General features: G+C 37.3%; 1 protein-coding gene across 1 annotated transcript in view; it reads left to right on the forward strand.

The window, feature by feature from the left end:
• Positions 1 to 25332, forward strand: part of NBEA (neurobeachin) — a 664295-nt gene that overhangs the window by 546588 nt on the left and 92375 nt on the right. Inside the window, exons 41-44 of the mRNA XM_040622005.1 lie at positions 1465 to 1582; positions 2166 to 2268; positions 8600 to 8715; positions 18935 to 19047. Of these exons, the coding sequence (XP_040477939.1) occupies positions 1465 to 1582; positions 2166 to 2268; positions 8600 to 8715; positions 18935 to 19047 (450 nt within the window). The remainder of the gene's footprint in view (positions 1 to 1464; positions 1583 to 2165; positions 2269 to 8599; positions 8716 to 18934; positions 19048 to 25332) is intronic.

Consider the following 25332-nt stretch of genomic DNA (forward strand, 5'->3'; position numbering starts at 1 on the left):
CCAGTAATAGTATTATTATCACTGTTTTTCAGATGATGAAAATCAGATGGCGTTAAATAATTTTTCCAAGGTCCTATAACTGCTACGTAGCAGAGCCAAGATTGCAATAGGAGTCTGACTGGCTCCAAAACGTCTCAGGATTTAAATAGATGTCTGACTGCCTCCAAAAACTTTCTAGCATCTAGGGAAAGACAAAAACTGAATTAAGGAGTTAGAAAATGGAATTTTCAAAATATACAAGACTAAAGGATCATATTTTTTTCCTAGAGAAAAGAAATGTGAAAAGGGAATTCATAACTTGTTTGCAAAGCTTAAGGAATATCATGCATGTAGAATTCAACCAGTTTTGATTTCAACAAAGCAAGTATAAATGTAGTAGGTTATATAGAGTATATTAATGCAAGTAGAAATGTGTCTTGTATTGTTGATGTGCATTGGCGTATCAGGAGGGGATGCACTTGTTGCGCATTTGCCTGCATGCCTTGATCAAGTATGGACTTACCGGTATCATGGAGCACGAAGTGCAGATATGGTGGCCGCTGAGATTCTTTCACTAACTCAGTATTCGGGCCAACCTCTCTGCAAGTCCCTTGGCCTTCCTCTCATGGTTATACAGTTGCTGTTACAGTTTCTGCCATTACATCTCCACTCAAGAAAGAAGGAAAAAGGAGTGTGCCAGCTACGAATACCTCATTTTATCAGCTGATACATCCCCCACTGGCTCTGGTTTTCTTCTCATTAGCCAGTCCTCGGTCAAATGTCCTCACCCTTAGTTTCAAGGGAATTTGAGAAAGCAAGGACTATCTTCGCTATGATTGGCTTATAGATCAGCCAGATTGGCCCCAGGACAGAATTCAGGCCACCCCTGTTGTTATAAATAAAGTTTTATTGGAACACAGCCACACCCTCATTTATACATTGTCTATGACTGCTTTCACTCTATAATGGCAAAGTTGAGTAGTTGTGATAGGGACCTTGTGACCTTTAAAGTCTAAGAATATTTGCTATTTGTCTTTTTACCAAAAATATTTGTTACCCCTGCCTTAGACCAATCATGATCCATTGCCTGGTGTTGACCACACGGACACTGGGGCTAACTGGGCTTCCGTTAAGCAAGGAAGAAGAAAGAAAAGGAATGTTGGAAAAGAACCAACAGCATATGTCAGGTTACTTTGTCCAACTAATTATATACAAGACCCAAAAACTATAATATATTTTCTGTTTTAAGTTACAGGGTCATTTAGAACATACAATTTTTCTGTTCCTTCATTTCTTCATGAGGCAACAAAGAAAATTTAGAAAGGTAGAAATTTTGCAAATACTATGTACAGAATCAAATGTTGTGATCTATCATGAATTCAAGAAGATAATCCCTACTTTACTGACTTTTATACAGCACTGTCTAAGATATTGTCAGACTAAGTCTTCACTGATTGACACTTCCCTTTAAACTATTTATTTTAGGTTCTTGCGTACACTGAAGGACTTCATGGAAAATGGATGTTCAGCGAGATACGAGCTGTATTTTCAAGACGTTATCTTCTGCAAAACACTGCTTTGGAAGTATTTATGGCAAACCGAAGTAAGGCCCCTTAAATATTTGGAAAGGAAATGTGCTCCTGTTTGGTTGTTATTTATTTGCATGGTGTGATAATCTTCATTTTCCCCTGCTGTATTTCTCTCTTTGATATGCCCTCACTAAAACAAAAATAAGAATTAATTTGTTTGAAAATGTTCATCCTAGATTTCTCATGGATAAAGTTATAGACTCTGGGAAACAAACTGAGGGCTTCAGAGGGGAGGGGAGTGGGGGAATGGGATAGGCTGGTGATGGGTAGTAAGGAGGGCACGTATTGCCTGGAGCCCTGTTATACGCAAACAATGAATCATGGAACTTTACATCAAAAACTAGGGATGGACTGTATCGTGACTAACATAATATAATAAAAACTATTATAAAAATTTTTTTCAACAAAATAATGATTATTTTTTAATGTTTAATTTGATTACTTTGTTCTAAAAAAAAAGTTATACAGAAAGCTGATTTTCCGTGAAGATTCATTACCTTTACAAATAAATCATGATAGGCACTTGAAAATGATTTCTAAAATTGATGGTTAGCTCTCCTGTGGTTTTCTAAATCGTGTTTTTTCTCCTTACCACAGCCTCGGTTATGTTTAATTTCCCTGATCAAGCAACAGTAAAAAAAGTTGTCTATAGCTTGCCTCGGGTTGGAGTAGGGACCAGCTATGGTTTGCCACAAGCCAGGTAATTATATCATATTACACATTATCTATGGTTCGTTAACATATTTTAATCTCAATATGACAGAAGTATAAATAAGGTTATATCATTATAATTATTTTGAGAACCAAGGAATTTTCTTTCTCTGCAAGCCATTTGTAGGGAAAGAGGTTATGAAAACAGCTATTTTAAGAATGACAGAATGGTTTGTGTATAGTTTTCTGTAACACATATGTAAATGAAGAAATAAAAAAATTGATTGCATATCATAGCTAACATATAATTAAGACTTTTTTGCTTAAGATCTTACAAAAAAACATACCTAAAGCCTCATGATATTTGTGATTAATTGCTGTATAGTCACATATAAGTTGTATTTGTAAATGGTATGTATAGATGCTTCTTCATGAAAATGATAAAACTCTTAGAATTTATTGAGATTAATAGTCATGAATGATGACGTGGTTTTAACCATTTCCTAAATCTTTCATCCTATTATTTTAAAATATCATTTGAAATCTGACTTTATTGAAAGATACTGATCTAATAGATGGCACTGTCAGTAATTATGGGTATCACTCAATTCAGTTAGTCAGCTTCTGGCTCCAAGTAGCAGAATACCTGTCTAAAAGTGGCTTAAACAAAAGGGTGTTTTGCCGTTGAGTCTTATTCTATAAACGCCTGGAGTTAAGGAGTTGCCAGTACTGCCTCAGAAGTTCACTGATATCAGACCCTCAGTTGACCTCACGTTCACAAAATCACCACTAGTGCTCCAGACACCACAGTTTCACCAACTGCATTAGGTGGGAAAAAGACACAAAGGATTTCTCCTCGAGGTTCTACATTTTTAGGAAAGAGTATATTTGTCAGATGCCTCCCGCAGTCTTTATCTCAAGTCCCTTTGGCCTGAATGGGGTCACCTTCCTGTGCTTGGAACAGTCACTGCCAAAGCGGAGTGAGTTTACTGGCTTAGGCCAATCATCCTCTCGTAAAACTCAGGGTAAACAAGACCTCTGAGCTCCTTGCCACCTCCTACTTGGACAAAATAGGTTTTCTGGTGGCAAGAAAGAAAGAAACCAGCTTTGGACAGACAAAGAACAGTGTCTTCTACATGGCCCGCTGTGTCCGTGGGCATTATTGCAGAGCTCCGCGTGGAGGGAAAGAAAAGCTAATCTTTGTCCGTCTTCCCTTAAATAGGCTACCGACATTTAAAAGACAGGGACTGTGTCTTTTTTATCTTGTCGTCTACAGCACCTAGCACAGTGCCTAATTGCCGAGGTGCTTTTTAGGTGCTGCTCAGCTGGAGTTAGCTTGCGTCGCGGTGTATCAGCTCTCGTGTTAAGCTTACGGTGTAAGACCAGTTCACTGACATGTATGAACATGCTCAGGCTATTTACTAGTAGAATGACAAGATTAAACTAAGACATTAGTGGATAATGAAGAAGTACTTCTGTAGAACACAGGTCAAAGGAAAAATACATTTAATCTATCAAAAAAAAAGAAAAAGAAAATGAGGTTAGTTTTGCAAGACTTGTTCTTACTGAATCAAAGCTGACTCATGTAATCACTGCTTCCTTTCCCAAGTGCTTACAAACTGTTTGTTTAATCGTCAATGCAAGAGTTTTCCCAGGAATTGACATTAAGAACTAACAAATAGGTTTCACTTTTTCCTTTTTTAAAAATGATCTTCTGCCTCCTGACATCTTTCTCGATGATCATGATTCTTCAGAGATTACCAATAAGGGCTTCTCAATGACGTGTATAAGTTCCTTCAGTACTTTTGGACTTGTCTGGACCCGGGTGCATTTAAAACAACCAGAAGCTCTTTTACTCTCTCCCTTATCTATTATGAGTATTATTTCCCTTTTAACCACCTTTGGTGTCCCTTTGGGTGTTGGAAGATTATCCTTCTTGATAGTAAAACTGGAAACAAAATAGATGTTTAATAGTTTGGGGTTTGCTATTGCTTCAAACAACCATTTTACCTTAAAACCCTCTAGTCCTTTGTTTCCCCCCCACAAAGGCTCATCTCATTCCTAGTTTCCTAATGCTATTCTCAGAAGTCCACCTTTATGTATTTCCTGTGATATATAGCCTTGGAAGCAGCAGATGGGGGTAGGAGAAACATTGAATCTAGGCTGAGACTGGCCACTTACTGGCTGGGTAATGGTAACAGAACCTGGTACTTAGTAGGAACTCAATGCATATTAGTGGAAAGAATGAAGAACACTGGGCAAGAGGAATGACACTTTCATCTGCTGTAAAATGGAGACAGTATCTTTGAAAAGAGATCTTTTATGAATGTTGTGAGATCATAAAGTGCAAACATTTTGTAACCTATAAAGACATATATGCTCTATATATACGTGCAACACGCATGCACAGATACAGATAAGTAGGGAGGTGGGTAGGAGGGCAGGAAAATAGATCTATGCACAGGCTCCCATAAACACATGTGTGTGTGGCATGTAAGGTCCTGTTATGTTTAGAGGTTTGTCAAAGAGAAGGGAACCATGTCTGGATCCTACCAGTGGAAGCCTTCCAGCTGAGAGTATCATGGTAGAATCACCAAGGGCTTCATTCTCTGCTTTGTTTTCTTGACACTGGGTTTTATCAGTTTAAGGAGAGCTTATCAAACTCTAGGGAATTTACACTAAGCTAAATCCATAAGATTCTTAAACAAAAAAAAATTTACCAAATTCAAAGGCAGGTGTACTGCTAGAATAATTGAATTTGCATATCATTTAAGCCACTACTTGGGCAAGCCCACCAAAGAGATCACATTACAAATCAGATTGTTACTTTGTTCTTTTAGAACAAAAGGAATATATCCATTAAATTATGCCAGCATAGCCTAATGAATGCCTCTTTAATTAACTAGTATCCATAGCTATCATTTACTGAGGACATCCCCTGTGCTGGGGACTATAATTTGCTTTAGTTTATAAGCATTATTTCCTTGATTTATTTATTTGTTTACTTATTTTTGGCTTACAAACAACAAAAACTAATGTCTTGAAGTTCTGGAGGCTAGTAAATCTAAGATCAAGATGCCAGCAAATCTGGGGTCTGACTAGAACCTGCTTCCTGGTTCATAAATGGCCATCTTCTCCCTGTGTCCTCACATGGCAAAAGGGAGCTCTCTGCCCTTAATTCTTAAAACAACCACATTCCTAAAACAATGTGATTATTATTATTATTTTTTAAAGATTTTATTTGTTTATTCGACAGGATAGAGACAGCCAGCGAGAGAGGGAACACAAGCAGGGGGAGTGGGAGAGGAAGAAGCAGGCTCATAGCAGAGGAGCCTGATGTGGGGCTCGATCCCATAACGCCGGGATCACGCCCTGAGCCGAAGGCAGATGCTTAACTGCTGTGCCACCCAGGCGCCCCAAAACAATGTGATTATTATCCCATTTTACAGAGAATAAAATTTTGATTTAGATAAGTTACTTATCTTGCCCAAGATCATAGCTCACTCTCAATTTCTATCCTGTGTCATCTGTCACAGTTTCCCACATTGGCCATGAGAACAACACCTTCACCCCCGCACAACGATGGAAAAATACTGGCAAAAACATGCCCATATTCTAGATTCCTTGCTGATTATCAATGTTTGGTTAATGTATTTTTCTATTCAGATAGTCAGTACAATCAATTAGCTGTGGATTTAGTCAGATTCCTTACTTACTAAGGATACACCTGGTTGTATCTGTAGGCTTAGTGACTTTAAATAGTCACCTTTTGTTACGGTGCTTAATAGTTTTTATTCTCAGAGGGCAATTTTGTCTTCACCTTATCCCCTGCTTCTAAAAGCACCCTACCATAGCCCAGATACATACCAACCATCCCCATTCTAGTATCTAAAGTTTTATGGGTTATTTTGGAAAGCCCTGTTGATTTACTGTTTCCCATTTTTCTTCTTCATGTGATTGAATTATTTAATTTTTTTATCATCACATCTCTCTTCAGCCATTTTTTCTTTTAGGGTGACCAGTAATTCAAGTCATGTAGTATGTACTTATTGCGACCCCATTATTTACTAAGCATTGCTAAATGCTAAGCATATAACAGCAAGTAAAACAAGGTTCCTGCTCTCAATGAGTTTATATTGGGAAAGACGGAGCAGTAAATAGGAAAAGCTGATCCTTTCCCTGGACCTGCTTATAATCGGCTTTTCTGAGTTCATGTCCCATGGCTGCATTTTTCTTCACTCCCACATACTCTAAGAGTGACATGGTAACGTTCTCCCATGATAACCATTATTTATACTTACGTTTGATTTTTGGTCTGGGGGTGTTTTTGATGGTCAGAATTATTTCCAGATCAGCAATTTTCTTCTTAAATCGTTTGGGTTCAAAATGTCAACAAAGGAATTCAAAATTTTATTATATACTTTGCTTTTAGCAGACTTTCCTGAGAATGCCGCAGGTAAAAATTTTAGTCAGGATAGCGAGAATTTGATTATAATAGTAATACCGTGCAGATTAAACCAGGCATATGATTATAATAGTAGCACAATGAAAATTAGACTAAGCATAGTTTATTAATTCCTTGATGATTCAGAGACTAGTTTAACACGTTGCCATGACAACGTCCGGATCAGGGCTAAAATTTATAACATAAAATAGTTGGGTAAGTGGAAATAGACCTGGGAAAATTTTGAATATTGGTACCAGTATGGATCAAAATCTGGAAGCACTGTGAAAATCTATTACAAATTAATTGAGAAATGTACTGAATTTTAGTACTGGAAGTATGAAACATGCATGCCATCTACCATTGCGCTGAAGTGAATCATTGGCCTCAGATGCTTCCTTTGGAGTCAGTACAAGTCAAAATATGTTGCTAGGAAAGTTCCTCAAAAATGTTAATATTTAAACATTGAGTTACACCTAATCAGTCTGAAACTCTTAATTCAGATTTGAATTTGGGATAACAAGTTCCTTTCATCCTTTCTGCCTCCCTCCTTTTCCTCAACTAACCCATATTTTAGCTCCTACTATGTACAAAGACAGTACCTATTAGGATTCCATGTGAACAGAAAAATTTGAAGTAATATATGAAACAGAACTGGTCTTAAGTCTGCAGTTCCCAAGCGGAGTCTCAAGGAACCCTGGGATGTCACAGTGAATTCACAGGGTGCTGCAGGGCAGTTCGTCCTTTTCAGGGAAACACAGAAGACAGAGCAACATCTGTCAGCGCCCAGACTATTAGCTGAGTTAGTTCTGTGTTTCCACATTAGATAGTACTGCATTCTTTTCAGTGACGTCTTAGCTTTATGGAACTAGTTTTTGGGAGGTGCTATGATAAGAAACAAGAGCTGCATGAAACTCAGTGTGAAACAGATGTAAGTGGTGGGGCCAGGTGTGACTCCAAGGCTTAAGAAACTCTGCAGTGTCTAGCAGGTGCACACATCCCTTTGGTGAGTAATCTTGGTTATTTAAGAAGGAAGTAACAATGCTGTTTTTCTTTCAGTTTAGGAGTATTTTCAAATAGCTGCTAAGTTATTAAGACTTAAGTATTATTTAGATCTAACAACTTAATAAACAGAACTGTTAGCTATTTCTCTCAGCCTAGGGACAACATGAAAAATCCCTGACACACCAAGGGTAGTATGATTTGAAAAAGTTTGGGGACCTTGTTCATTCGTAGGTACTGATCACTCTAGAAACTCAGTAGCTTTATCATACTTTTAAAATACAGCTCACTTTCATTATTTTTTAGATAAACTCAATGAACCTCAAAAGGTTCATCATTTACGCATATTGTCCTGATTTTATTTCCTTAAGCTATTCCCGTGTCCCTTCTTCTGAATTCGTATGTTTTCAAAGTTCCCAGCTTGTTTTTTTTATCATGAGACGGCTATGTGTGGTGTGGGTAAGGCTGTCCACAGATGCACACTCTGTGTGGGGGCAGGGATGGAAGGCTCAGCAGCAGCCATTATGATATGAAGCTTCAGTCAAATGCTTGCAAGATGGTACCTGACTACCTATACCTGCTTAGCTTATTAGCATGGAAAAGATTTGCTGTATTGTTTAAAAGCTACTTATCTTGAGTGTAGTTTTACCTTTTTTTGTTCTCGTTGACTTGTAAAATACCCATTTGTGGCCATCTTATACAAATAGGTGTTTTCCTATTGGTTTATCCTGAGTCACTAAATATATCTTTTCCAAGGTAGAATTTTCGAAGATTGCTAGTATCTACAATTAAAATGTATTTTAAATTTCCCTAAGGATAAACCATAAATTACTTCAAATGGATTGGTATTAAACCAATGTATTAGTTAATACTGATTTTTAAAAGTCATGAGTTAAAAGAGACGACATTTGTTATGGTTTTGCTTTATTGCTAGGAGGATATCACTGGCCACTCCTCGACAGCTTTATAAATCTTCCAACATGACTCAGCGTTGGCAAAGAAGGGAAATTTCAAACTTCGAGTATTTGATGTTCCTTAACACAATAGCAGGTAAGACACCTCATTCTTTAATTCATACTACGTTTGTTTTCATCAGAATCATTGGTAATATGACTTGATGGAATACACATTTTCCTTGGAATTCAAATGCGGCATTAGAATAAATATTGAAACACTCACGTTAAATGTGATCAGAAACTCTACAAGCTGGTACTGAGGTTTTAGATGCATTTGTTGTTGAAGAGGCTTTTCCTTGCTCTCCTTTTGCCATTTCCTTTGCTGACAGCTTTGTCTGAAGGTTTATTAGAGTCAACAAACCATTGCCAGAAAGTGTCTGGAAATAATAATGGGAAAATGTAATTTCCCTACTTTGTCATTCTCAGCAATAGCAGCTAGACAGGAGAATAACAACAGGATTCTGCCTAGTACAGATGTCACCTGGATTATGGCATGATTGGGTTACAGGATCTTTTTTTCCTAAGATCTTCAAATAAAAATATAAAATCAGATTGGGTTTCTAAATGATGAGGAACTGCCATCAACCTCAGCGGTACGATGCTTGTAAATTAGAAGAAGGGAATGGCTTTGTTTTTCTGCTAAATCAGGGGCTGTCAGTGGTTAAACATGTTTATGAGATTTAAGTATCTCTTTCTTTTTTCCTAAATTAAGCTCCAGAAGCCCTTATTCATGGTGAATTACAAGAAGTTTACTTCTATAAATCAGGCTCTACAAAAACTTTTTGGAATCAGATGAATTGAAGTAACTACATAAATACACATGCATCCCTTTGGTTATTGTTCTGTTATGAATAAAGCCTCGGAACCATGAATTTAGAGCCCTGGTCTCTGAATCGTTGCTTAAAAGGATAGTGTGTAATAGCACTCTTGAAATCGATCATGTACGTGTGAATGTGGATGCTTTAGGGATATACATACTAAATATGGGTGATACAGATATGTATTAGATAGGCAAGAGAACGCAATTTGTGAACAAAGAGGATAAGAGTTGTCGGAAATGGTTTTGCACTTTAATCATTTAAAACATATTGCAATGTTAATGACTTTGCTAATAGGATACTAGAGGTACAACCAAAGGATTATTACATAATTAAATTTTGGTATGTATTTTATATGCGTGTTTCTGTTATATACATACATTTTCATGTATATGAAGATATACACACTTCAAGGTATACACACACGACATATTTCATACATATATATATCAGTATACGTGATGTTTATATCTTAAAGAAACCTGTTTACTCCCTCAAAGACACAGGAAATGTTTAATTAGCACATATCGTTTACATGGATGGGTAGAGTGGACTTAAATATCTGAAACGTAAAAACTTCATTAGCATGCTCAGCTAACAGCATGTGTAGCAGAAAGAAGCTTCAATGCCAAAGAGAAGAAAGATAAAATCTCAGATGTGCCAACTTTGTCCTAGAGCATAGGCGGAATTTCAAGTTTTAACCCTATCTTGGACTTTACTCTTTCAGTAACCATATTTAATATGTTCACATCAGTTATAATAAGTGATATGTTTGGTCTTCTGTCATCTCATTTTGTACTATTTTTAAAGTGTTTTCTTGTTTTTTGCATTGGTTTGTTTTTCTTTAGCCTTATACATTGTTGCCCACTTTATTAGTGATTTAGAATGTAGTCATCTTGTTAGTAATTCTCCTAGGCATATGTTTAAATTTTTTTAAAACCCTCTAAAATATATTTGTCTTATTTTTGAACTCAAAAATGAATCAACTTTAACTCAATTTACTCCTTATTCATTGCCTATCTCTGTCAATATGATTTACTACCCAGAATCCGTATTCTTCCTGAACTCTTATTTTTTGGGGTCCATATATTTTGCATATTATGAAGAATGTCAGACGCCATTAAAATTTTCTTCTTGCTAACGCAGTTTATTACTTTCAGCTACGTGGATCTTTACCTGATTTTTAGGATGGTGTTTGTTCTTTCCAGTCTTCTGCAGTATTTTCACATATTCAGTGTGTTAGGCTTTTGTGTTATCCTTGAGAAATCTATCAGTAATCATTGTCTACCGTATGTCGTAGGTGGGCGTATGATTTTGTCCTTGGCTGTACCAGCTACTTGGAGCTGTTGTATGTAAAACTGGAAGACGAGGGGCTAAACCTCACTCACATAAGCTGTTCTGCTATTCTAAGATGGGATTCTTGCTGTCTTTCTGGTTAGAATGTGGTCTAGTTCATTGTTTTAAAGGACTTTGCTGGTGTCCATCCTTCTGCACTACATTTTAGTGATGTCAGATACTTCCCGCAGTATGGTACAGGACCACCTATAACCACTGCCCCCTGCATGCCTGTTGCTTTCTGGGAGTTTCTTTCTCTGGCAAGCTTAGAAAGATTGCAGTCTGGATGGAGATGACGTTGTGATCCCTTCTGAAAGCTACACCTGAGCAACACAGACAGTTTTTTTTCCTGATTGAGACAGTCTTTGGGTTTCTGGGCCAGAGCATGCAGGTCATAAGGGATATTTAAGTGCCATTCTACTCTCTTTTGAATCATTGCGGTCTGTTTTATTTGATGACATAAAGAAGATAGAGGCCACTGGCTTTTTTTAAAAAGAATTTATTGGAGGGCGCCTGGGTGGCACAGCGGTTAAGCGTCTGCCTTCGGCTCAGGGCGTGATCCCGGCGTTACGGGATCGAGCCCCACATCAGGCTCTTCCGCTATGAGCCTGCTTCTTCCTCTCCCACTCCCCCTGCTTGTGTTCCCTCTCTCGCTGCTGTCTCTATCTCTGTTGAATAAATAAATAAAATCTTTAAAAATAAATAAATAAAAGAATTTATTGGGCTTTTCCTTTACAGTGATTGTAACTAAACATTAAAATCTGTCTGTTGTAAACAGTGGGATAAAAAGAAGTATAAAATTGGGACTAGGAACACAGCACTTACAACTGGATGGGTAAATGAACTATACATAAATAAGAGAGCATTTTAAGAGCTGATATTAAGTGCTGAATAAGAGCTGTAAATAATGAATGCTGTGAGAGCGAAGCAGAGTAGAGGAGTTTTAAATATGTGTTTGTCTGGGGAGCGAAAAAAGAGCAGAGCTTTACAAATTTCTGCCAGTCGGATATGGGATGTTTTCAGTAGACATGAGTAGCATATCTTGGCTGGAACAGCGAATAAGAGGAGATAATATTGGAGCTATCGGTAAGAGCCAGATTATAAAGAGCCTGATCTTAGACTCTTAGGAGTCAGTGTGATTTTGGAGTAGAAGGGAATGCAATGTGGAGTTTTAGGAAAATTAAACTGGTAACGATGTATGGCCTGAATCAGAAATGAGATAGCCTAAAGTTGGGGAGAGCTGTTGATAGGAGAGTTTGACAGGTCTCCAGATAGGAAGTCAATTTGTTCAGTTTTTTAGTAAATAGTTACTGAACACACACTCTGGTGCTGACACTGCAGAGAAAACGAAAGTATGGTTTCTGCCTTTGAAGAGATCATAGTGTAGTCAGCAAAACACCATGCACACCAGCAGTTCCAGGAGAAAGTGATCATTGTTAGAACGGGAGGATATGCAAAGCCGTTTGGAGTCACAGATCTAGACAACATTACTTATAACTAAGAGATCAGGAAAAGCTTCTCATAGGTAACACTTAAATTGGAAATTGTAATATGAGAAAGAATTCACTAGAAAGTAAACAGAAGGCATTCTAAGAGAAAAGAAGACGTGGGGTGAAGAGCTGGATTAGAGTAGTGGCAGCAGGTATGGCAAAAAGAGAATGAGAGAGAGAGCTGCATGACTCCATATACAGTGTCATTACAGAAAAAGTAGAAATCACTGTGATGGGAACACCGCGTGTTCAGTGGTTGACAAGTGTGGCCCCCTGACTGGCAGTATCAGTGTCACTTGGGACTCATTAGAGGTGTATATCCTCAGACGACTCCTCAAACCTGCTGAATCAGAAATCCCGGGAGTGGGGCCCAGCAATGTGCACTTCGGCAAGCCTTCTAGGTGGTTTTGATGCATGCGCAGTTTGAGCACCATTGCCCTAGACATTTAAGACCTAATTATCAGCACAATATTTGCATATAAAGACATTTAGAACATACAAGAGGGCATGCAGTTACGTGCCATTAACAGTCCTAAAAGTTTACAGAAGTGGGAGATGAGGATGAGCCAGTCTACTCAAGGGAAGCCTGTGGAAAAGGTGGGATTTGAGTTAGCTCCTCAAGGATTTTGTCTACAATAATGATGATCCAGGCAACATGAACCTTTATACAGAATTAGAAGGACAGTTGAAAATAGTCACGAATGTAAATGTCCTGAGGTACTCTTCCCGGATATATTCCTGCTAATTCTTCCCTGGCCATCATTCTGAAGCTGTAAGTAGGAGTGCTATCTTGTATTGAGCACCAGCATTGAAGATTTAGGTGATGGTTTCATAGAGAAGCTTCACTAAAGAGAAACTGAACCCCAAGGTGGTGTAGCAAAGGCCTCAGCAGGTGCCACAGGGAGCCAGGAGCTAGGACAAGCCTTCGAAGGTGTCTTGCCTTGAAGCAAGGGGGCCAGGCCTTCGTTACCTCCTCCACACTGCTGTCACTAGAGCAGGCTCCTGGGAAGGAGACCAGACGTTGGGCCAGAGGGCTTTCCTCCAACAGTGGTGACTCCTGGGGAGGAACTTAGCTGAGTACCTACCACCAGCCACAGTATCGCAACATGGCCACCAACCTAGCGTCCAGGATACTCGTGCTTCCCAGAATCACTTGGGGGGCTTGCTCCAACATGGATCGTTGGGCCCCATCCCCACAGGTTCTGACTCAGTAGATTGAAGGTGGGACTCAGATTTGCATTTCTAACAAATCCCCGGGTGATGCTGAGCCACTGGTCTAGGGTCTGCCCCTTGAGAACCACAGCTCTACGTTGATATTCTTTAAAAGACATACCTAAAGATAATCGTATTAATCTTCTGTAGCACTCACACCTTCAGTGGCGCTGTCTTCAGCTGTCTGTATCACACGTGTTGGCACTTATGGTAATGTGGCCTTAGCATTTTATGTCTGTATTTCATCTTTCTAATGAGATTACGAGATCGCTACAGGAAAAAAAAAAAAGTTTTGCCAAGTAAATACCCCTCAGATTGAACTGATTTAATACTTAGGCTTTGCGAGTGTTTTGCTTGATTGTGTGATCTATTATGTGAATTTACTAGAATTGCTAGATGAGATATTCTTTACATTTCCTTGATTAAAGAGAAGGGTTACAGAATGAGAATCTGGAAAGATGAAACAATCTTTCTTGGCTTCACATTCTTAAAAATACAGGCTAATGTGACTTAGTAAAGCTACATTTTCTATAAAAAAAAAACATTTTGGCTCCTGTCTTACACTCTCAGACTTACCTTTTTTCTCCAAAATATTATTTTGACATGAAATACAAAGTACATTTATGCCCCATTTGTTGTTCTCCATTTTTTTGAGGTCTGTCATAATTGGCCAATTTCGCTGTTCTCCTTTCTGGATGCTTTTAAAAATGAGACTCTGTATAAAGCATATAGCACCAGTGTCTTAGTATTAATGCAGTATTAGATTTTTTTTAGACCCTCATGTGATATAGGTATATATGCGTAATTGCATATAAATACACATTTTATTATATAGAGGTGAGTTTTGTAAAAAAAAAACTTTACATGGTAAAAGAATTTTATCAAAACTTCAGAAAACATCCTGTTTCTAAAAGACACCTAAAAGCCCACACGTGTTTCATGTCCTATGGTTTGTTCTACTTATAAATTTAATAAACGCTCATTTTAAAAAATTGGAAATATGGGAAAGAGTAATTAAAAAATTAACTCACTCGTAAGCCTGGCAGTATATCCATCACATTTAACAATGTTGGTAGTTTTTCTCCTTTTTCTTTTTCCGTGTGTGCTGTCTCGCTGGGAACCTGATACACATACAGGTCCAGTTTCTTCTGTTTTGATTCCACTAAATATTCTTGGAAGACATGATTTTTAAAACTGCTTGAAAGTCTAGCTCAGGACTCTGGTATAATTTATGTAACTATTTTTGAAACATGCTTTTTTTATTTTCAAAGAACTTAAGTTTTGGAAGATTTATGTAGAAGAATTTTTTTTCTTTTTTTTTTACATGTGGAAGAATTTTAATGATGCTTAGAGTTCAAATAAAAATGTGGTTTCAACCTCTAATTCCTGGCTTTGACCCGATTTCTGTTCATTGTGTTCTGGAAGATACAACCTATGCCTCATTTTATACCTTATTAGATACTACCATGAACAAGACGTTAAAATCTGGCATTCTTGCATTTAAGAAAATAGCAGAGTGATTGCTAACATAGCTTTGTGTAAATGATTCCGTTAGGTCTGAGAATTTTTTAAAGGTTTTCGAGTTGTGTTTCATATGATCAGCTAATGAATTCAGCACAACTTCCCCAACCCCAACCTTTTTCTCCTGTTTAGCATTTTCCACTTTTTTACTCTGTGATGTACAAGCCCTCCCTGGTTAATTATGTATATATTTAGCTACTGCATGTGTTGGGCTTATTATTGTCATCTAATTAGATGTAACTTGAACTGCTTGCTTCTAGAAAAATCATTAAAAATTCTTTCCTAATGACCTAGAGATGACAAAATGTCTGTAAAGTGTGAAGAAGCAGACAAGCACAGGAACATCGCTCTTAAAGAGTGTTAATCCAGATGCTGCAATCATCTAATTAAACAATATTTTGCTGTCATTAACATTTTCACCAAGGAATTGCAGTTATAATTTCTTTGTCAGCTGTCTCTAGATCACTTTACCTTCAAAACTAAAGTGCCATATAAAAACATTAAATTGGATGGTTTAATTAAAAAGTTTTTTTTTAAATGAAGAAACATATCCAGGGTTTCTGAGATCTCATTTACTGTGCTTCACTTTTATTGTTTGAGTAGATTAGTGTCATAGGCTTGCAATATTTAATATTCATCTTCTAAGATAAAACCTTATAAGCATAGTTAGTAAAAAAAAAAAAAAATCCCTTACCACTGCTGGAAAAGGAAAGAACCCAACCAATTACAGCACAAGGTTATTTACTAAACTTCTCAATTATCCTAAAAGAAAAAAAAAAAAAAACCACGAAACATAAAAAACAAAAAAACAGAACAGAACAGTTGATAAATAGGTACCTCTAAGTAACAGGTTTTACTTTGGAAATAGTTCACTTCTTTCGCTAATTTAGTAAACAGTCATTTTTTTTTTGTTCGTTTCACAAAGATGTTCAGTAAAATAATTAAGTAACAATCCTAATTCAGGAATGAAAAATCCCAAAGTACCATTTACTTATACTTTCTCATCCATGTGATTTTTAAAGATATTGTGCATTTATAATTTAAATAAAAAATGTATATTGACTATCCATAGAGTAAGGCTTTTATATGAACATTTTTATTGAAAGAGGTTTGACTCTATGTAAGTACACTGATTTATAAAATTTCTTGTATTTATTAGGATTTAAATGATGCTATCAGCTTTAGTAATTTAAAAGTTGCTAAATTTTTGTTAGGATTTATGTTGAAGGAACCTTCCATTGATTATTAGAAATGAATTACAAAAAACGAAGGACAGAGCAGTTGCCATAAGCTGTAACTCTTGTCATCAATTTTGTGTGTGTGTGTGTTTTAAAGACGATGGTTTCTTCCTTTGCATGTTTTCCAGAAATGCCATTATATTATTTCCTATATTAGAAAATCATTTCTGTTAAAAGGCTGATGTCTTCAAATGTAGTGTCTATTTTTATGCTGTTTGTATTTATATGATACATTTAAGTACTAAGTCAATATAAATTGGCTTATTTATTTTATTTTGACAGTTCTTTTCCTTAGTATATATGGAATAAAACCTTATCAGAAAATTTAAAAACAATTATGGTATCTAATTTTCAGCTATTTTATTTATATAAGTAATATAAATATAAATATATGTTACAGGAATAACAGCAACATCATTCTAGAAAAATACACTTATTTACTGGAAGACCTATTTTTCATTGAAACCTACAGATTTTTAAGTAGAACGGTAACCCAGAAAATGACAGAGCCCTAAATATGCCACAAGCCCACTTTGAATCCCAGAAATACCTCTGCCTAGGCAATTGGACTCTGTGTATATACATATATAGAAAAAATACTGAGAGTCATCAGGTGTCCTAGGCTGACATAATACGTGAGCTGTCAGTAACACATTTCAAATTTTAGAATTTTACACATGGTGCTTTACAGTGATACTGCTTTAGCGGAACATTCTTGTGCACGAGATGTTAATAAAGGTTCCGAATTTGTGTTAATTCTTATCAGTCTGATTCTTCACAGTCGACTTATGAACATAAAACAGGTGCATTCGTTGGCTGAGCCGTCTGGCCGCAGACACTGCCTTCGAGCTTAACACGCATGCTCACAGTGTCGTTCTCTCTCATGTATACTACTCTGCCCCAGGTAGTCCTCATCCGCCAAAGAGACTATCCTGCAATCTTAATTCCTTTTCTCACCTGGCTATTTGTTCACCTAAAATTTGGTTCATCTTATCCCATTTTTATCACCTCTGTATTCATTCCTTCCAAACTTTTATTGGCAGACGGTATGTTTGAGATTAAAAACGAAACAGAGCCCTAGACTCTACATTCACGTGTTTACAGAGTGATGGAGAAGCAGACACGTAAACAGCGATGTGTATTAGCGGCAACCCGCGTTCGTGTGAGCGCTGTAGGGGGAGAACAAAGGGGAACCTAACCTGCCTCTCGCCTCAGTCCAGGAAGTGGAACGTGGAAGCAACATCCTGCTTTCTATCTGTTACCTCCATCAATTTACATATTTAAAGCAATATATCAATCTGTTGTGATGATGCAGCAATATGTGATTCTGTTGATGCGGAGATTCGTATCATTAACAGATAAAATAGCCACCTGGTAAGATGTTTATGAAATGAATGAATGAATTTGATCTGATACTGGTAATAGCAGATTTAGTTCTCCCTTGGATCATGGTTGGTTTTTTCCTACTTCACAACCACATTTACCAATTGCTACAAAAAATAGGTATCACTTAATGACAATTCTTGACGCCAAACGAGATCATGTATGCGTGCATATCTATGTTACTGTTATGCTCTGTGTGATGTGTGCACTAAAGCATTCTAGATGAAATCCGTATCACTGAATACTGGGGAAATTGCTCTTTTGTATGAATTCAAATGGAAATTAGGAAGTTACCCATGATCAGATTATAACATAGGTTTGGAAAAAAAAAAAAAATCTTGTCCCAACAAGATTTGTCCAACAGGATAGTGATTCTCTTAATTTCATCTGCTCCTATGTTACTTCAGTACCAGTTTATGAGGGTGAGCCAGTGCTGTGCGTTCCCTAAACTTTTTACCTTCCCACTGTGCTTCCATAGCCCACCTGAGCCTCTTAAATCATTCTATCAGAAAATAAACCACAAACCCAACCTAAGGGGCCGCAGCTCTCCACTAAAGTGAAACAACATAATACAAAAAGAAAACGCATGCACCTAAAGGAGTGAAAACAATGTGTGAGACATCTGCCTCTGAACTTTTTCATACTGGCTTCAGAGGACCTCTGTTAACTCGTACATTCTCAAGTTATTCTTGTATTCGTAATTCTTGATATAAGCTCAGTATAGCATTCAGTACACTGGCAATGTAATTTCTAGCTATATAATCATTGCAGTAGAATACCATCACATAACCTGCAAGTGTACAGGTCGGCAGGATCCCTCATCCATGATCACTTTCGGGGATCTTCACCAACAAAGCCCTGCTTTTCAGGTGCTGGTAATATCTTCATCAGAGCCAGCAGAAAAGTGACGGAGATTGGAGGCACCCATGTGGCAGGTTGCAGTGGGTCAGGGCTGGATGTGGGACATAGCACTTCTGCTCAGGTTCTGTCAGTTAGAACCGAGTACCATGCCCATAGCTGCTTGTAAAGAAGGTTGAGAAATATGGTCTAGCCCATAAAGAGAAATGAATTATGATAAAAGGCTCTCAGTCTCTACCACACGCTTATATTCTAGAAAGTAATTCTAGTTACTCATGTCTTATTATTGAGTAAATTCACTTGAAATACATTGTTGTTAGAGTGTTTTTGATTAAACAAAGACAGAGTTCAATAAACGAGTTACTCTATTCTGAAATAGTTTCCTTATATGAGAACAAGAACAATTTCATAAGCAATTAATGCATATACAGATTTTCATTTCTTGTTTTCATTACTAGGACGGACATATAATGACCTGAACCAATATCCCGTGTTTCCATGGGTATTAACAAACTATGAATCAGAAGAATTGGACTTGACTCTTCCAGGAAACTTCAGGGACCTATCAAAGGTAACTTTCAAATATATAGAAGTCAATTTTCTTCATAAACTTTATTCTAAAAACTTTTCTACCAGGTATATGTATATACACACAATATGTGCAAGATATATATATATATATCTCCATCCAATTAATGTTTGTAAGAAAGTAAACCTGGGTCCTCTCCTTTTGTGGTCAACGTCTAAATCTCATCAATTCTTACTATAGGTATTATGCTACAAGAAGATAAATTAGTATTAGCATAGGCAAAATGCAATACATATTTGAGAAAGAGCAGATGTAAGGGGAGGTTGCTCATATATCCTTGGTTTTAAAGGTCAAGATAGAAAAACCTGAAATTAGAACAAAGTATGGTTGCACATTATTTCTGTGATATATTTCTTAGGTGATAAGACACGTAATCTTGACCATAGCGCGCACGCACACGCACACACACACACACACACACACACTACGTAGGGGGGCATCGTAGTGAAAAGAAAGTAGGGCACAATAATTTATCAAGGACCTGCTGAAATAGAAGAGAGACGATTTGGCCCAAAAATGGCAAGAAAAAATACATAATGGGGGATAAGAATAAAAAGCGAATTTGTGGTTAGTTCACCTCATTTGTCCAGAGGAAACATAAGTGGGATACTCAGTTATTGGAAGTGCAGTAAAGGACTAGAAACAAAGCCCAAAAAGCTTCTCTATAGGCTAAGCTGATGTCAGAGCCAGACTGTTAAGTTGTGTATGTATACTTTAGCCATTTTAAGCCTCAGCCCCCATTCACTCTGAATTTCGCTCTGTTTTCTATAATACTTGGTGGCCCGCTTGAGCAATCCACACCAGGTTATAAGGCATATATGTGTATGTTTGGTTTGGGTGGCGGGAGGGCTGAGGAGCTCATGAGCCAGGGTAGCATAAGCATTGCAGCCAATTAAAAGTGATCCCACAGATTTTTTTTATTTTAATTTTTTTTATTATATTATGTTAGTCACCATACAGTACATCCCTGGTTTCTGATGTAAAGTTCGATGATTCATTAGTTGCGTATAACACCCAGTGCACCATGCAATACGTGCCCTCCTTACTACCCATCACCAGCCTATCCCATTCCCCCACCCCCTCCCCTCTGAAGCCCTCAATTTGTTTCTCAGAGTCCATAGTCTCTCATGCTTCATTCCCCCTTCTGATTACCCCCCTTTCTTTATCCCTTTCTTCCCCTACCGATCTTCCTAGTTCTTATGTTCCATAGATGAGAGAAACCATATGATAATTGTCTTTCTCTGCTTGACTTATTTCACTTAGCATTATCTCCTCCAGTGCCGTCCATGTTGCTGCAAATGTTGAGAACTCGTTCTTTCTGATAGCTGAGTAATATTCCATTGTATATATGGACCACAACTTCTTAATCCAGTCGTCTGTTGAAGGGCATCTCAGTTCCTTCCACGATTTAGCTATTGTGGACAATGCTGCTATGAACATTGGGGTGCATATGGCCCTTCTCTTCACTACGTCTGTATCTTTGGGGTAAACACCCAGTAGTGCAATGGCTGGGTCATAGGGTAGCTCAATTTTTAACTTTTTAAGGGACCTCCACGGATGGTTTTTAACTCAGCACACCTTCTCTTGCCTGCTTTCTTACCTTTGAAAACTAGACCTACCTAAGTTGAAGTTTTGTATTCCACTGCTTACTCGCTGTGTGACCTGTAGTCACTTTCCCTTAGCCTGGGTTTTCACATTTGTAATAGGAGAAGAGCACTACTATCCTAAGCCCCACAGTTGCAAAGATCAAATGACATGTGCATTTAAAGAATGTGACATGGTTCTTGGCACATTGAAGCACCTCGTGATTATTAGCTCTCATTATTACACATGGAATATTTCTTAGCCCGTATTTGAAGCCTGTGTACTAATATTTGCATATTCTTATCTGTCATTCATTCTCTAGTTCTGTGATTTAATGTGACTTCCTTATCAAATCTCCATTGCTACCTCATTGCTAATTTTAGTTATGATATTATGGGTATGAAAGGGACCTAAGAGGTCAGTTAGCCAACACCTTACTGAGAGTCCCACATCTGGGAGAATACAAAGTACTAGCAACCGAGTTCCAATATGGTTTCAAATATAGTAATTTTTCCAGTTCAAATGAACTGAACAAAAAATCTTGCATCATTTACCATGGACAAGTAATTATTCAGGTCCCAGGTAGATGGAAGCGTTGTAATTCATGAGGCCTGCCCTCCAGGAGCAAATCTAGTTATAAAGTATCTGAATCATAAAACTAATCTCTACAAAATTAAATAATAAGGTCCGATATTATATAGAGAGGACTACATGAGAGTCGGTAAGTAGTGTTTAGGAATGAGAACTACAGAGCTAGATGGCCTGGGTTCAAATCCTAATTGTGCCACTTACTGGCTTCAGGTCTTAAACAAGGTTAATTTTCTCTTTGCCTCAGTTTCTTCACCTGTAAAATAGGGATGATAGTAATAGGTTTGTTGTGAGGATTTGATGAGTTAATAAATATAAAGAACTAAAAAAAAATAAGTGTAAAGAACTTTGGATAGCACTTAGCAAACAATATCAGCTGATACTGTAGGTTTAAAGATGATGTAAATCATTGATAGAGGTCATGTATTTTCAATTGTCTTTCAAATATTGATGACAAATATATACTGTTACATTCATATTAGAGTTTTAATGTTTGAAGGTATGTGTTTTTGACATGACTTGCCAAGGGTGCAGTATAATCTTTGGGTATAAAACAAAACCAAACTTATTCATCAGTGTGAGGATGAAAACTGTCAAACTAGTTCTTTAACATAATCTCATCTGTGTATGTTTTATTTAACATTATTCAAATGACTGTTATGTACTGGTCACTATAAAGTACACATAGATACAATTTGTCGTAGATTTGCAAGTACCATGATACACAGTATTAAAACCTCAAGAGCTGACTGCCACTATGGCTATTTTAGATTTTTTTTTTTAGATTATTTTAAAAACAGGGAAGGAAGGCCTTTTTCTTTGAAATCAACTAGAATAATGTGGTGATAGGAAGCTTCTCAATTAAGTTTCCTTTACTTCCTCTGTTTATTTGTTCATCCTTTCAGTCAACAAATGTTTATCACACACTTCCTATATGTCAAGCACTTGTACTAGCTGAAAGGGTGTAGAGGAGTTAATAAAACAGACATAGTCACTGCCCTTCTTGGGAAGAGTCCAGTCCAGAGCTGAGGTGAAAACTCAAGTCATTACCAGAAATACGTGGCCAGCATATCTGACAGTCAGTATAGTGGGGACTGTACTAAAATGGAAATTTTCGCACTTAACTCCTCGAAGACATGGGACTCCGATGTTCTTGCAACACTGTCCCAACCAAAGAAGATATAGCCTTCAGTGTGATTCATATGGATAAGAGAAGGCATAGGTAAAATATTTGCTAATAATTATAGATTTTTAGTTTATCCATATAGAAAAGATGACATAAACTAAATGAGGAAATCACTGTTTCTAGAGTAACTGGAATATGTAAACATTTTCAGGTTTTTAATGCTGATCCATTTAATCTGTGTTGCTTTTGGCAGAACATTTCCCTTTGTAACTCACATGTGCTCTCCTGATTTTATATAATGTTAAATAAGTAGAAGGGGTAAACAGACAAGGCAATGGGAATACTAAATATACTTTCGCGAGCATGGAGTCCTTCCTGTTATGAACATTTGAACCCATGTGCTCTTAAAAGATAGATAGCTTTTTTTTTCAGCTCTGCTATGTTCCATGCTTTAGTAATTTGTTCTTTATATTCTGTCAGACTAACATGATAGGAAAATGTTAGCAAATTAAAGCCTCCTGATGTGTTAATAAATTACTCTTGCATTGTTCCCATGCTTCGTTGAATTTCTTAATAGGAACTTATTACAAATGGGCTAGAAACCCAAAACTATCCTGTATAAAAATCATTAATAAACAAGATTTTAATGTATGAAAATATATCATATTATACACCTAATAGGAAAATGAGATTTGAAGTATAATAATATAAGTGGAAGGACAAACTACTAAGAGTGAAATATTATTCCAATGAGATGACCACTAAGAAGCACATGAAATTCTTATAGGTATAATCAATACTACAAATGAAATTTTTTTTTTTTTAAAAAGTTTTTATTTATTTATTCGACAGAGATAGAGACAGCCAGCGAGAGAGGGAACACAAGCAGGGGGAGTGGGAGAGGAAGAAGCAGGCTCATAGCGGAGGAGCCTGATGTGGGGCTCGATCCCGTAACGCCGGGATCACGCCCTGAGCCGAAGGCAGACGCTTAACCGCTGTGCCACCCAGGCGCCCCTACAAATGAAATTTTTAATAGAGAGTTTGTTAATCTTCAAAAGCTCAACAAGAATTTGAATATCCGAATGATATTATTAACCAGGAACCTTCTAAAAGATCTCTAAGAGCAAAAGAAGTTGTTCCTAAACAAAGATTGAGACCCATGGACTAACTTCTAGTAGTGAGTAATTCTAGAATTTGTTGTTTAGTAAACAACATTTGAAGGCCCAAATAATTTTTATGTTTTTTTTTTAAAGATTTTATTTATTTATTTGACAGAGATAGAGACAGCCAGCGAGAGAGGGAACACAAGCAGGGCGAGTGGGAGAGGAAGAAGCAGGTTCATAGTGGAGGAGCCTGACGTGGGACTCGATCCCGTAACGCCGGGATCACGCCCTGAGCCGAAGGCAGACGCTTTAACCGCTGTGCCACCCAGGTGCCCCTATGTTCTAAAGGATAAAAAAGTATTAAAAAATTAAGAAGCTATGAAATATACAATAAATAAAATACACAATCCAAAAAAATCAGAAAATTTTCATCTTTCTACCCCCACATTACACTGGCTTCATGAAATTCTGTTGTCAGAACTTTTTGTGCAATATAGTAGTAAAACAGGTGCCTCAGTTCCAGATCTCACATCATACAACCCAAAGGAAGAGAGAGCATCTCACCAAAGTCATGCTCATGGAAGACAGAAAAACTTTTCTTTCCTAGAAATCACAAAAATGTCTTCTTGTGTGTACTTGGTGCTGCTTAACAGGGGTAGAATATGTTCCCTGGAGATGAGATAAGCCAGTCATTTCACGTTTGGAGCCAAAGGTAGAGTCAGGATCACACAAGACACCTGAAAGTTGACCAAAGGAAATTTGGATTTCTGTTCCCTAAAGAAAAGGGACTGAGTTGTGGTCGGCAAACCGCTCTGTTATAAAGTGAAAAATACAGTGTATCTGAGAGTTTCTTCTTTCTGATTTCTATAATCTAGAGAATAGCAAATAAATTACAGGTTTATATGCACATAGCTACTTCATAAAAGAAGCTTTGCAAGGTGCTAAGAAGACTTTAAAATATAGTCCTGACCCTCAAGGAACAGTCACTGGCTAGGAGGGAAAAACAGCCAACAGGCGGTAGCTTTTTATTACATACATACAAGTTTAATATATGAACATTCGGGAGGATCAGAGATAAATTTGCCATAAAGCTAATGAAGCTTGAACTTCAAAGCCGCTCAAGTTTCAGGGGCTTCGTATACCTTGACCCTCCTTTTATGTTCGTAGTCCTGGGTTTATTTTCTCAGAGAGCCCCTCTCCAACGAATTCCTCAGCTCCCTGAGCTTCTCTCTCCTCTTCTTTAACCTGAGCGCAGGAGTACGTACGTAACACGCTTGCTGAAGGAATTAAAGGCGCTAAAGTAGGAAAGGCACCTGGTGCCTGGCTCTCTAGTGGCATTCAGTGACGGGTAGCTACAAAGCACGTTTCCCTGACTGTCAGCTGAGGGTTCACTGTCTTTGGTACGATAGAAAAAAACATAGGGGAAGATTGCTTGATTTAATTTTGTTCTAATAAAATAAAAAGCAATACCTTTTAATAAAATGTAAAGTCAGATTTTCCTGCAGTAAGTAATTGCTTTTGCCTCTCTTTAAATTGTCAACTTATCAGAACCATAAACATCAAGATGCTGAAGTTAAATATTTATTGAAACTCGAGAGGCACATTTATTTAGACTGAAGTATTTTATTATATTCATAATATTCATATTCTTTCTTTAACCCACTTCAGTGAACGAAGAGCCCAGAAACAAAGTTCTTTATCAGTAAAATTTATTGGACCCCTCATTTGATTAGACCTCATAGTTTCAAGTTTCATTTATTACGTGTACAGGTTAGAGGTTATGTTTATCGTTTGGCGTGATGGACAGCAAATGAAACAATCTGTCATCGACTTATCTCTTCAATACTCAGCCAGCAGTGGGTGTAG

This window comes from Ursus maritimus, unplaced genomic scaffold (assembly GCF_017311325.1).
Source record: "Ursus maritimus isolate PB19 unplaced genomic scaffold, ASM1731132v1 scaffold_10, whole genome shotgun sequence".
Classification (NCBI taxonomy): domain Eukaryota; kingdom Metazoa; phylum Chordata; class Mammalia; order Carnivora; family Ursidae; genus Ursus; species Ursus maritimus.